General features: G+C 30.5%; 1 protein-coding gene across 2 annotated transcripts; it reads left to right on the top strand.

The window, feature by feature from the left end:
* Positions 1-6,202: 6,202 nt before the first annotated feature.
* Positions 6,203-9,483, top strand: LOC125823621 (auxin response factor 18-like). 2 transcript variants are annotated; one of them, XR_007442720.1, is made up of 4 exons: positions 6,203-7,448; positions 8,012-8,726; positions 8,806-8,910; positions 9,030-9,144. XR_007442720.1 is itself a non-coding variant. In XM_049502968.1 (3 exons), the coding sequence occupies exons 1-3, from the start codon at positions 6,339-6,341 to the stop codon at positions 9,103-9,105; spliced, it is 2,085 nt and encodes a 694-aa protein (XP_049358925.1). In that variant the 5' UTR covers positions 6,204-6,338; the 3' UTR covers positions 9,106-9,483. The 2 variants fall into 2 exon arrangements, 1 of the variants encoding a protein (XP_049358925.1); XM_049502968.1 differs by having other exon boundaries at positions 6,204-7,448; positions 8,012-8,910; positions 9,030-9,483.
* Positions 9,484-14,635: the final 5,152 nt, after the last annotated feature.

The raw sequence follows: 14,635 nt of genomic DNA, 5'->3' as shown, positions 1-14,635 counted from the left end.
TAAGAGATGTGGGGTGGTACAATATATGACATACAAAATTTTGTATGTACGTAGATTTGAAAAAAATCTTCTAAATCAATCGAATTGAATCCAATAGAATATTGAATCAATCGAATAAAGATCTCCATTTTATTTCTGTCGTTAGTAGCAAATTCACACTAAAGACAATTCAGACATTTGTAGCTAGTCTTCAAATTTTAAATATGTTGCTAATTATAAGGTATGTAAATGATCTTTTTTATATGTATGATCGTAAGTTATTCAAAAGTTACTGATATAAACTTAAATACACGCCTCACACTACTTTTTAAATGGAAAGACTCCCTATACCAAGATAATAAGTGAATATGATCAAAACTAATGATTCTTCAAATATTATTTTTTTCATTTTCTTCTATTTTTATTTCCTCATAGATTGGCCAAAGTTGGCAAAAATAGTACTCCTATAAAATATGTTTGGCATAGCAGTACACAAACTTTTGCCTATTGAAACTTTAGCCACATCTTTAATTTGTAGTTGAAACTACAAGTCTTTTGAGTTATCTTTGCACTGTATACCCATATTGCATTATTGTGTTGTCTTTTTGTCTTAGCCTCTTTAGTCTTTAGTATGGACCATTACTACAGTGACTCTGGTCCTAAACATTATAGTAATATTCAAAATTTAGAGTCGGTGAGTTCAAAATGACTATAACGATATATAGTTCAATATGTTTAGCTAGACTTAGAAAAGTTGATCTAAATCCGTTTTTGCATGTCGCATTTTTGCAATTTCTAGTAAGTATTCATTCGTCCTTCACTAAATATCTCAGACTCAACTCATATGTTTGGGATCGATCTTATTAGGGAGCATTGTACTCTCTAATATGAAACTTTTCAGCTTGAATTTAAATTTTATACGACCTCAATATAAATATCAAACACCACTAAAAAAAAAACTTTTAAAAACATACATTCTAATACTCAATTGTGTTGTGTTTCTCTATTATCACCTCAATGTTTTGAAAAGGAGTAAATGAGGTACTAACATTAGGACCATCTTGATTTATTTTTTGAACCACTATAATTATATCTCACTTTGGGTATATTCTCCCCTCCTTCATTTTTACATTATTTCAAAATTATTTTTTTACATTTATTTGCTATTTTTCATTTATCAGAAAAAAAATAATTTATTTTATCCTCAACATTAATTACTTATTTCTAGAATAACCTAAAATTATATTAATTATTATTTTTTAACAGGCGTACAAAACTATCAACATGGGTTGTGGTGCACTGGTGGGAGTTCTTCACCCTTAACCAGAGGTCTCGGGTTTGAGCCCTGGGTATGGAGAAAATCTTGTTAGGAGTGCCACCTCCGAATGGGCCCTGCAAAGCACGATCCGGATTTAGTCAGAGCTCCAATGTGGGCTTCGGACACTAAATGAGAAACCAAAAAAACAGGCGTACAAAACTCAAAATGAATAAATAAAAATGAACGGACGATATGTTATAAAGTACAATTGATTGATAAATCTAACTAAGAGTTAATATCTTCACATACATGCAATGCAGTGTTGTAAAGTACAATTGATCAACTACCTTTTTTACAATTTTGAAATTCACGCCATAGGTTAGTCCATTGTACGTAATGTAGCATAAACTTGACATAGAAAGGTTATAATTGCAAAGATTTTTTGTTAGAATTCCTTCAATTACTTTGTCCTTATTTATTATAGGTAACTTTTTTTGGAATTTTCTGATCTTCATATAATCCCAGCACTTCATATATTCTCTTAATGGGGGATTTTTAAAATACCACTATTTAGTATCGAATGAAATTACGTGAATATAATATCTGATTTTAACTATATATAGTAAAAATTACATGTATGTAAAGACATATGATATGTATAGCCAACTTGATCCATTGTATATTTGTTTTCAAACTATATGTGAGATCAACAGTATGTGAAAAATATGTAAAATATATGTGGAGTGTATATTTGTTGTAAAAATATATAACGTCCTTATGTTTTGTAATTTTTTTAATAGTACCATTATAAAGAGTAATAGAAGGACTCTAAATCGTTGCATCGAGTAGTTTTTATATCTTTTTTAACTTGGTGTTTGGTATCAATATTTGATTTTGAATAATTTAAATTCAAAACTTTTTAAAATATTTATTGTAATCCCATTTAATAGAAATATTCCCTCCGTTTCTTAAAAGAATTTACCTTAAACCTTCAAGTGAATTTGGATATACATTTCTTATTATTTTTAAATATAAATAGTATCTAGAAATTACAAAAAAAACACTTTATTTAATTTATTATATTTAAAATTACTTTAAATTCTTCTTGTTGTCAACCTTTTTTGATGATTGTTTTTTTTTTAAAATAAAAAATACAAGGTAAATTTCTCGATGTTGACATTATCAAGAGGACGTAAATATTGAAAAGTCTTTCAAGAAAGGAAACATTTTTATTTAATCAATAGAAAGAAAAGAAAAAGTATATATAATTTTTTTATAGTAAAATAATCATTAATTTTATCCTGAACTTCTAAAATAATAAATAATTTGAGATATTTAATTTTAAAAATTAAGAAAATAATTTGAAATGAAATAGGTAATTACCAAGATGACACAAGAAATTTAGTTGGTTGGATAACCCTTTCCCCATCCGACCCACTAAAAGTTGTCCCGACTCGATCCAATCTCGAACCTAACAAAGACACAATTTAGTTTAGTGGGTCGAGTCGGGCCAAACCGGTCCCTGTTGCCGGTCTTAATTGAAGGTCTCTTTACTATCTTTATCGAATTATGTGGTCAAAACTTAAAAGAAGTTAAATGAATCCACGTATTTGAAATATAGCCATCATTTAAGTAAGGTGAAAAAAGGAAAAGTCATTTATGCCAATTGTGTACTTTTGAAACATAATGACATGTTTTTCTCATATATTATTGAAAAAAATTATATAGTTTTCTTTGTTTTTAGGTTTAAATAAGTTTTTTTGTGAAATTTTGGTTCAGTAGGTTAAAGTTGGCTTACGTTTGGATATGTGATATATAGTTATGATTTTAAATTAGCATTTGAAAATGTAATTTAGGATCGTGATAGAAACTTAGAGTTTAGAAATGCGATTTGGGATCATAATTCAAATTTCAAATTCAACAAAAAAAAATATGATTTCGAATCGTGAATTTAATTTATATATTTTTTTAATGTAAAACTTGATCCATAAGTTTATATTTTGTAAGAAAGACCTATCATTTTGAAACTCTACAAAAAATAAAAATAAAAACTCATGCTCCACTGAAGAGATTGATTGTACCACGTGAAAGATTATATAAAAGAATAATTCGTTACTACTCTTATTGATTAATGAATCTCTATAAAAATGTGTGTATTTTGATAAATTATTAAGTAATTAAACGAGTTATAAGATAACAAACAAACAAATCAAATATAGAAGTTGATTCGATATAATTTGTGATTCATTGTTTAGTTCATCTTAACCCAAAAACATCTTTAAAAAATTACTACAGTGGATATGTTAACAACCTGTAGTAAAGATTACTAAGTATCATCATCAAAATGCAATCGTTAAAGAGAGCTTAAAAAAAATCTCAATAAACACAACTATTGAAAATAATCTATATAGAATTTGTGCACGGGTTGTAGATTGGGAGAACTCAATTTAGTTAACTAAAAATCAGTAGCATATTGAATTTAATTTTTTAATATATAAAATATCTCGACCAAACTAACTCGAATTCACGTCAAATAAACACATTAAAAGAGTTAAATGTTCCAAAGTTTTCCCTAGGGTCACACTCACACACATACATAAATATAAATAGATTAACACCAACATAACAACAATATTACTATTTAGTAGGTACAACTAATTTAATAAACCAAATTTGGAGGTTAATTATGTCAATTTATAGTTAGTTAACTTCAGTCAAAAAATAAAATTAGTGTCCCACATGGTTTAGTCAATCTAACCCAACATTTTAATATTCTCAACCTAATTAATTAATCACAGCATTTGCCTTGCTTTAAGAGTACTATTGACTTCCCATATTTCCAACTATCACAATAATCACATTAAATTAATCCAACTTCAACTTATCAAATTGATCAAGTAAATCCAAGAGAATAAATCAATTAATTTTTTAATCCATTAAATAAATAATGAAAATGACAATACTATTTTCCTAGTATTATTTTATTTAATACCATAATAATTGAAAATAACAAAAAGAAGAAAAAAAAAGTGAACAGCTGGCTTTAAGATCTTTGTTGTTTTGCTGGCTTCTGAAGATACAGCAGAGTTTCTTCAGATCCGAAGAAAATGGTCAGAAAAATAAAATTTTATTCAACCAACCAAAAACCATAAAAATATACTTATCAATTATCAAGAAACCTAAAAAAAATAACAAAAAAAAAATCATCACATGTGGATGAAACTGTATTTTCCTTAACACTCAATTTCGAGTCTCAATATTAAAACAATTCTTGAATAAAAGCTATCCCCGATATAAATTTAAATTATTTGAGCCACAATTTAAATATCGAACATCACAAAAAAAACAACTAAAAAGTATAAAAAAATTTATAGAGAGAATCATTTATCAAAAATGCTAAAAAAATAATTTACTAAGTGATGTACTTCATAAGGCTACTAGTTTTTTAATAAAAAATGTTGAAATGAGGCTATTTCTTTTTTAACTAGAGATTTTGATTTTGAGTGGTGAATATAATATATTTTTGATAAAAAGAGTGACACCGGATTAGGGGTGTGCACTATTCGGATTAAATCGAATAACCAAATCAAATCAAACCGAATTTTTATTTGGATTGGTTTTTTGGTTTTTCGGATTGATTTTGAATTAATAAATTACTTTGTTTGGTTTTTTGGTTTGGTTTCAGATTTTAAAAATAAAAACCGAAAAAAACCGAATTATATGTATATATATATATATATATATATATATATATATGTTTAGGCTTAGAATTAAGTTGGAGTTAATCACTTTTGTCCCTTTTTGGTTATTGTCTTTCATGATGATTACGTTTATATTTTATGCTTGAATTACATCTCTAATAGGTATACTTATAAGTATTGTGTTTTAAGTTTTACTTATGATTTATATTAGAAAGTATATTTAAGGGATTAAATATTATTACTTTGGCTATGTATGTTATTAATTATTGACATAACCGAATAACCAAATCGAAAAAAGCCGAACCGAATAGAGGAAAATCAAACCAAACCAAATTTATTTTGAATCAGATTGGATTACACTTTTACAAAACCAAAAACCAAAAAACCAAATGCACACCCCTACACCGAATAGACTCTATCCGTAAATAATGATTCTAATTTAATTAGACTTCCAATTGAGAGATCGAATAGGTAAATAGTGAAAGTTAAAAACAGAGCAAGAGAGAGAGAAATAGACAAGTTTTTTACATGGGCACACACACACATGTGTGGACATAGAGTGCATAGAGGAGTCATCATATATATGTATACATCTTTTTCTTTTTGTATGATACAAACAGAGAACTCTCTCTTTCTCTTTTGTGTGAGAAATATATATATATTTGTGTGTATTTTGAGACAAAAACATGACAAAGAGTATTGTTAGCGAAAGCCCACTCTAAACCAGTTTTTCACTTTCCACCAATTTTGATGATTTGTTAGGGTTTTCTTGGTTTTTTTTCCTGTCTTTTTTCTTGTTTCTTGTTTCTGTCTGGTGAATTGTGAAGTGGGGTTCTGTTATTTTGTTGTGGGTGTGGCAAAAACAGTGTAAAGGTGGAATCTTTTGGTTTCTTGGAGCAAATTTTGAGTGTTTCTTGATTTTGAGAAAAAAAGATTGGATTTTTTGCTTGATTTTGAGCTCAAAGTGAGTCAAGGTTGTTGGAGACCTCAGTTATTTTGTGTTTAATGGATGATTAGGAGGGAATTTTATGTTTTGAAGCGGTCAAATTGAAGAAAATGAGGGGTTTTGGGTTGAATCTTGTAAAATTGTTCTAATTTGGTGGTAATTCAGCAAATTCTCTTGAGTATTATGTACTTATAATTGGTGTTTCTGGAGATAGATTTCTTTGTTGAACAGATATAAAAAAGGTATGGACTTTTGAAACTTCTTTGAGTTGAATTTATTGTGATTTACTTTGTTTTTTGCTAATTGGTACAATTAATATGCTTAAAGAATATTTGTTTCTTTTTATTTGATGACAGCATTTCTATTCCTAATGGGAAAGTAAGTATTTATGAGGTGAAAGACTTGTTGGTTCTTGAATTGATTGTCATATTAGTAAGATTTTGTTGACATCAAGATGATTACATTTATGGATCCAAAGGACAAAGTGAAGGAAATAGAAAAGTGTTTAGATTCTCAACTATGGCATGCTTGTGCTGGTAGTATGGTACAAATGCCTTCAATTAGTTCAAAAGTTTTCTACTTTCCTCAAGGACACTCAGAGCATGCCTCTGGAAATGTTGATTTTAGGAGCTCCATTAGGATTCCGTCGTATATTCCTTGTAAAGTCTCCGCAATTAAGTATATGGCAGATCCTGAGACTGATGAGGTTTTTGCCAAAATTAGGTTGATTCCTGTTGGTAGGAATGAGGTTGAATTTGATGATGATGGGGTTGTTGGGATGAATGGTTCGGATAACCAAGATAAGCCTAGTTCATTTGCTAAGACGTTAACGCAATCAGATGCGAATAATGGTGGAGGTTTCTCTGTCCCAAGGTATTGTGCAGAGACGATCTTTCCTCGTCTGGATTACTCTGCGGATCCTCCTGTTCAGACCATCCTTGCTAAGGATGTTCATGGGGAGACGTGGAAATTCAGGCATATTTATAGAGGGACGCCAAGGCGCCATCTGTTGACGACTGGATGGAGTACTTTTGTGAACCATAAAAAGCTCGTCGCGGGTGATTCCATTGTGTTCTTGAGGGCTGAAAACGGGGACCTTTGTGTAGGCATTCGGAGGGCAAAGAGGGGAATTGGAGGTGGACCTGAGACTTCTTCTGGATGGAATCCGGCTGGAGGGAATTGTATGGTACCATACGGAGGGTTTTCCAGTTTTCTTAGGGAAGATGAGAATAAATTAATGAGAAATGGGAATGGGAATAATGGTGGGAACTTGATGAACAAGGGAAAAGTGAAGGCAGAATCAGTTGTTGAAGCTGCAAATCTTGCAGCCAGTGGACAGCCATTTGAGGTGATCTACTACCCTCGTGCTAGTACTCCGGAGTTCTGCGTGAAGTCATCGCTTGTAAAGTCAGCATTGCAGATCCGTTGGTGCTCGGGGATGAGGTTCAAGATGCCTTTTGAAACTGAAGATTCTTCACGGATAAGTTGGTTCATGGGAACTATATCTTCAGTTCAGGTCTCCGATCCCGTTCGATGGCCAGATTCACCGTGGAGGCTTCTTCAGGTAATACCATCTTTATTTAGTGCATCCCCATTGTGATCTGTCATATATGATCCTGATGTAAGCACACATACTCGGTCACATAATGTTTCTCACATTTTGTGCTGATTGTTCCCCACAGATTCGTTTTTTGTTTTGATTAAAAAAGAAAAACAAATATCATTTCATTAATAACATAGTGTTGCACTCGTTATGTTATACACATATACTCATAGGAAGTGATTCAGATTGGTATACCAAAAAGGAAAAGAACTCCTAATCTGTAGAAAAGATAAAGTATTTAAATTTGTTTTTAGAGAAAAAAAGAATCAGGGACTTTTAATTTTCTGTAACACGATGTTTGATGATTTTCACAATCTCGTGAAGTTGGAGAGTTTTGATACCTGTATTTGAACTCAATGAACAATACTTGGAGTTGTAGCTTTTATTTCCCAAACAGAGGGTTGAATTATTACATAGTGTGTCCTGTTTCTTTACTTACAAAAGAAAGGGACAGAATCCGACAATCAATCAATTCTTGCTTAATTTAGTATGATCCTGACTTAAATTGTGATGAATTGCTGTAGGTGACGTGGGACGAACCTGATCTGCTCCAAAACGTAAAACGTGTCAGCCCATGGCTTGTGGAATTAGTCTCAAACATGCCTACCATTCATCTTTCTCCCTTTTCGCCCCCACGAAAGAAACTAAGATTACCTCAACATCCAGATTTTCCTCTCGATGGCCACCTTCCTATGCCGGCTTTCTCCGGCAACCACCTTCTAGGGCCTAATAGCCCCTTTGGTTGTCTTCCCGACAACACCCCTGCTGGCATGCAGGGAGCCAGGCATGCTCAATATGGTTTATCATTATCAGATCTCCATTTCAATAAGTTGCATTCTAGTTTGTTTCCGGTTGGTTTTCCACCACTTGATCAGGCTGCAGCAGCACCTCGTAGACCCCTGAATATTCCAATGATCAGCAAGCCATGCAACAATGAGAATATATCTTGCTTGCTAACCATGGGAAATTCTGCTCACTCTACGAAGAAATCTGATATTGGGAAAGCACCACAACTCGTGCTTTTTGGTCAACCTATACTTACTGAGCAGCAGATCTCTCTTAGCTGCTCGGGAGATACTGTTTCTACTGTTCGTACAGGGAATAGTTCCTCTGATGGAAATGCTGATAAAATCGGGAACGTGTCCGATGGTTCAGGTTCTGCACTCAATCAACGTGGATTAACAGAACGCTCACCATGCGACACATTTCAATCTGAGCCTAATACCGAGATTGGACACTGTAAGGTTTTTATGGAATCAGAAGATGTAGGTCGCACTCTGGATCTTTCATTGCTAGGATCTTACGAAGAGTTATGCAGGAAATTGGCAAATATGTTCGGTATTGACAACTCGGAGATGCTTAATCACGTACTTTACCGGGATACCACTGGCTCGGTCAAGCAACTTGGTGATGAACCATATAGGTATGTTTTCAAAAAATTTCCCATGTTTTCCAACATACTCCATTATCTGTTTATTCATATAATGAAATATTTCACATTGCTTTCGTAGTAAGGAAGTGTTTCTTTCCTCTATTTTGCAGCGACTTCATGAAAACAGCGCGAAGGTTAACAATTCTAACTGATTCAAGCAGTGACAATGTAGGAATCAGGGAATAGAGAGAACAAGTAAATCTCCACTTTCCTTTTTTCGAACTGTATAGCTGGATGATCGAGTGCTTTGTTCCTAACATCTCAACTCTTTCGGACATGCTGACGATGATGATGTTCAATTTACCTAGTTCATGAGTGGAAAAGTTTGCGTTTTGCATCAACGTTTCAGTATATTTACTAGTAGTTTTCACTTTTCTTGGGATCGTTTCCGAGTTTTTGTTTCAAGACAATACCTACAAAGAACAAGATAGAACTTGTTTTTTGTAGGCTTTGTCTGCTAATTCTAGTACTCCATTTGTTAATTAAAGGCCTTCTAAGAAGGCTTAAAAGACTTGTTCTAGTTTCTGTTTTCTATATATCTAATCAGTATATAGTTTAAAAGTTTTTTTCTTGTTTTATTGATGATTTAGTATTCTAGCGGCGAATGCACGCACATCTATTGTCTTCAGCTCGAACTATATGTATATATAAATGGGATTTTTTGTTCACATACGCATATACAAAGTCAAACATTCATTGTCACTGACTTCAAATTCTTGATCTGTCTCTGCCTCATAACATCTCCAAAGTCAAAAGAGTGGAAAGGAACACATTTGATTGCAGAAAAGGCATAGATAAGCACATATAGAGCCTATTAATTGGTCATTTTGAACGACTCGATGAATTAAGTTGATCATTCCAGAAGGCCTTAATGATTATAGATCGAACATATTCAACTTTTATTGTACGAGTATGATGGTTGTTCACGGCCTAACTACACCTATCACATCATAAAAAATATCATCGTGTTTATGTAGGATTTGAGGAAAATCATATTCTAAAAGGGGTGTGATATAGACGACTTACGAAATTCTAAATATATGGAAGACCTGCACAAAGGTGTTGGTCGGAATATGGGAAAATATATTTGTCAACATCATTATTGGATCAAAGGATATTATATTTAGAAATTAGAAAGTATATATCTTTAAAAGGATTCTAGATATTTTGCGTACACGATTATGTTATCTTTAAAAAGATTTTGTTTTTTTCTTTAAATTGGACTTATTATTAATCTTGATAATGATTAAGTATATGTCTAATCAAATAATTGACAAAAATTATTAGTACTAAATCAACAAGCAAACCTCCCTCCACCTATTACCTCAAATCTTGAGTTTGAATCCTAATCGAGTTTAAATATAAGTATCAAACGTTCGGCGAAAAAATAATAAAATGCCATGTGTACACGACATAATCTGCAGTCCCTAAAAGAGCAGAAGTCACATGGTAGACCAAAAACATTTGAAAACAAGATACCCTAAAACAAAGTCCTACATTAAATACTGCTATTTTGTTGCCGCAAGAATTGGGAATTTTTTAAAAATTAATTAAATGTTTGTTTACGTGATTAGTATTGGGATTGAGGCAATTAAATATTAATTAAATTTAATGAAACATTGACCTTAATTTCAGCAACAAACAGCAAACACAAAGTCAAAGATAGAGTTACGCAAAGACAACATCAGCAACACCAACAACAAATGACTTTTATTTCTTTCTTTTTAAAAAAAAAAAAAACCTTGAGGCGGTTTTCAAATGGTTAAAATCAGAATTCGAAATTTATGAATTTTCATTATATCAAAATAAATAATAATAATTGATACTTTAATTATTAGCTACTCACACATAAAATTTGGATAAAAATGAAACTATTGAATTCACGTGAATCTGTACTAGAGGTGATAACAAAAGTGAAATCAGAATTTTAACTATTTCAAATATTAATAACTGTGTTCTAAACTTAATATCTATACGTATTCAATAAAACTTCTTAACACACCAAGCAAAAATTACTGAACTTGACCAAATCTATTTTCGAACTTTTAGCTCCGCCCCAATGAGACACACGTGTGAAGAGTGAAGACACGTGTAAGTCAAATAAAGGAGGTTGATTGGTCAAAGAGTAAATAGGGTTCACGTGTGGCCAACGTAAGCAAGAGTAGATTTTTGCATGGGTTGCGCCGTTTTGAAGACCACGCTGTTTCTTTCTTTGAATTTTTTTTTATTGTGTACTTAAATGGTAAATCGAAATAAATCGTAATTCATATGTTTAAATAAAATTTATAAAGTTATCGATTTATCGATATGTTAGAGCCAAATAAATAAGATTCCCTATATCCTACGCCAGGGAAGGGTACCCATAAAAATTGATTTAGTTATACCTTCTAAATGCTGTAGTCTTAACTACTCCGATTCTTCCGGAATATCATATGTAAATTTTATAATATAGTATTTAAAGTGTTTGTTTATTTGATTTAAATATTGGAAAAATATTTGTGTTTGTGCTATAGATATGACATGTACATAGATAGATATCATACATGATGGTCATCATGTACATGCATTGTATGATAATAACAATAATCAGGGGCGGCTCTAATAAATTAGTGGCCTAAAGCCAAATTCGAATGGAGGCCTCAATTCGAATATAATTTCTTTTTGAAGTTTATTATAGTCAATTATCTAATCTTTCTTGAGACATAATATTCATAATTTGTCGAACTTCTATTACTTCTTTACTTTTTTATGAAAAGTTTTTATTTTCTATAAGTAATACTCGATATTTTTTTAAAAAAATACTTTTAACCTATTATTTTTTTAAAAAAAAATGAGGAGGGCTCTCAAATTTTGGGCCTAAGGCAATTGCTTTTTTTCAAAGCTGTAGAGCCGCCCTTGACAATTATCATGGTTTAGTATTTGCACTAAAATACAATTAAACTAAAATTTGAGGATCGTTGAGTTATTTTTGAAGAGACAGTCTCAAATAAAATATGTTTCATTTTTAAGGGTTCAAAAATTGAGACATCTGATTTAGGATAGAGGAAATTGCAATCATCCTATCATAATATCATAATTTATATTGATTGGTGTGCTTTAATGAAGATTGAAAATATGAACAAGTAATTTTTTGAGTTTTAAAATATTATTTTAAGAAGATTGAAATAGTTGTTTAATTCTATAACTATATTTGCATTTTGTTTCATATAATAAAATGCAATAATTTTTTCCCTAAATATCTTTTTGTTTCCTTTCTGTGTATGTACGGGTTACGTGTGTGACTAAATATGTAGTTTTTGACAAAATAAATTGTACACTAGCTTGTCCCAATATATAGAGTCATAGACTGAAGAACTACAAATAATTAAAATTCAACATAAAAATATATATGTACATTTGATTTATTTTGTGGTGCAAAAAAGTGCACACACTTAAAACATACGTATATACGAGTATAATTATACACAAGTTGGGATCCATTAATTTCAAGCCATTGACTCAGTATGTGTAAACCTTTTACTGACAAAGATCCATTTTATGAGCTTAATTTAATTATAGAAAAGAGAAGACTTTTATAATAAGCTTCTTAATTTCCACTCCTAAAGCCTAATCAGATCCTAATTAAGCCATAGTACTACTTAGCATTAATAACATTAATTAAGTAAAAGAGTTATTCACGTCCCAAATTATATGTCGTGATTTCTTAATAGTTATCTTAAAGTAATATAAATTATTATTATTTTCATTTTATGGATTACGCTTAGTAAAATTTGTTATTAAATACTATAAACAGTTCAATTATGGGATAATGACAGTAAATATTCAATGAAGGGATAATATATCTTCAAACATAAATAAGGATAACATAGTCAAAACTGTTCCTAGTTACTCCTTCCGTTTCATTTAAATTGACTTCTATACTAAAAATATAGTGTACATAGTTTTTTTTTTTCCTCATACAACTATTTGTATTAAAATAATATTAGTCAAATTTAGAGGTTTTAAAACATCATTAATAAAATGAACTTAGTAAAATACACTCTTAATAAAAACTCTCTTAAAAATTGTGTTAAGTTAATATAAATTATATTTTCTTTTAAGACGTATAAGAAAAATACGACAGATAATTTGTGACGAACCGAACGAAAGAACCGACAGAGACACTTTACTTGGAGTGAAAATAGTCACCGACAGATTTCACAACACAAAATAAAAACAAAAGAATAGACAAGATCATAAGTAGTTTTGAGTTGGATCACGTGAATGTACAACCACGTTTGATCAACGTTGTCTTTAATCCTTTTTATATGTTAGCCATATGAGTCAATTTGTTGAGAGAGACGAATTTAGAATTTAAATTTTTATGAATTATAAAATTTAAAATGATAATATCAAGTTTTAATAAGTGTATACGGAATAAAGAATGTGGTATGTTTTGATAAATTTACATATAATGATTTGAGGCAAAATTATCATGTTTCAACTAAATCGTATTCTATCAAATTGAATATGAAAATTTTGTTTTTAATGATTGATACTTTTGAATATCTCAAAATTCATGTCCAAATAAAAAGTATTTCTCCATATAATCCAAGATTCAAATTGCAATTCAATTCAAATATTTAAAAAGCACAAAATAAGGGTGTGTGTTTTCCTTTTTTCTGCTGGTTAAAAATTCTGAAAAATATTTTTTCTCGTAGAAAAACCAAGTCCTTGAAAAAACTTTTAAGAAAAATGACTTACATAATAAAAGTAGAAAAAACAAGTTAGAGTATGTTCTCCTCGCTCTCTCTTGCACCCCCATCGCATCCGCATATATAAATATTTTTAAAATAATATTTTTACTTACATATCCTACACAAACGGATTAGTAAAAAATCACTTATTTTTCACAAAAATATTTTCATATAAAACCCACCCAAAAAGAGAAATTAAAAATAGGGGACATGTAACACTTTCCAAGGCCTTTTCAAAATGTAAGTATTTATTTGGAGCAAACATTTAATTAATTACTCTGTTTTCAGCACCCCAGGAATTGATCTCCATAATATCTGCACCATGTTTAATTTCTCTGATTCTCTCCATTTATGAGATAAAAGTCTACACCAAAAATGCCACTATCAATTTAATCTTAATTAATTCCACTTTCTACAAGTTGTACTTACTAGGTTAAAATTTGATATGTTAGATATATCTTCTTCTTAATGATTGTGGTGTCTCGATCAGTTTTAATTTTTAGTGTACATAGTAGGTATTTAAATTTATATAAAGTACTTCCTCTGTATCTAATTACTTGTCCACTTTTGAATTGACACACATATTAAGAAAATAATGATTGACATAGTGAGTTTACCATTTTACCCCTATTAATTATGAAGTAGATCGATGAATTAAAAACTTAAGAGTTTCAAGAAGCTCTACATTTTTCAAAGTAATTAATTGAGGGTATAATAGGTAAAATTTTTTTGTCATTTCTTGATTTGTCAAAATGGACAAGTAATTAGGGACAACTAAAAAAGGAAAAGTGGACAAATAATTAGGAACAAAGGGAGTATTATTGAACAAATAGACATATACGTCCTACGTGGCATAATACATTTGTTTTGAGTGTATCTCACACAAATTTACACGTAGAACGTGTGTGTCTAGTTATTCAACTTTATACAGGTTTAATAAGTGTCTACATATACATATCTAAAATTGCATAAATATGATC

Source organism: Solanum verrucosum, unplaced genomic scaffold (genome assembly GCF_900185275.1).
Source record: "Solanum verrucosum unplaced genomic scaffold, falcon-dt-bn FXZP01000125.1, whole genome shotgun sequence".
Lineage (NCBI taxonomy): Eukaryota > Viridiplantae > Streptophyta > Magnoliopsida > Solanales > Solanaceae > Solanum > Solanum verrucosum.
The sequence above is the reverse complement of the archived record's forward strand: the minus strand, read 5'-3'. Positions and strand labels throughout refer to the sequence as shown.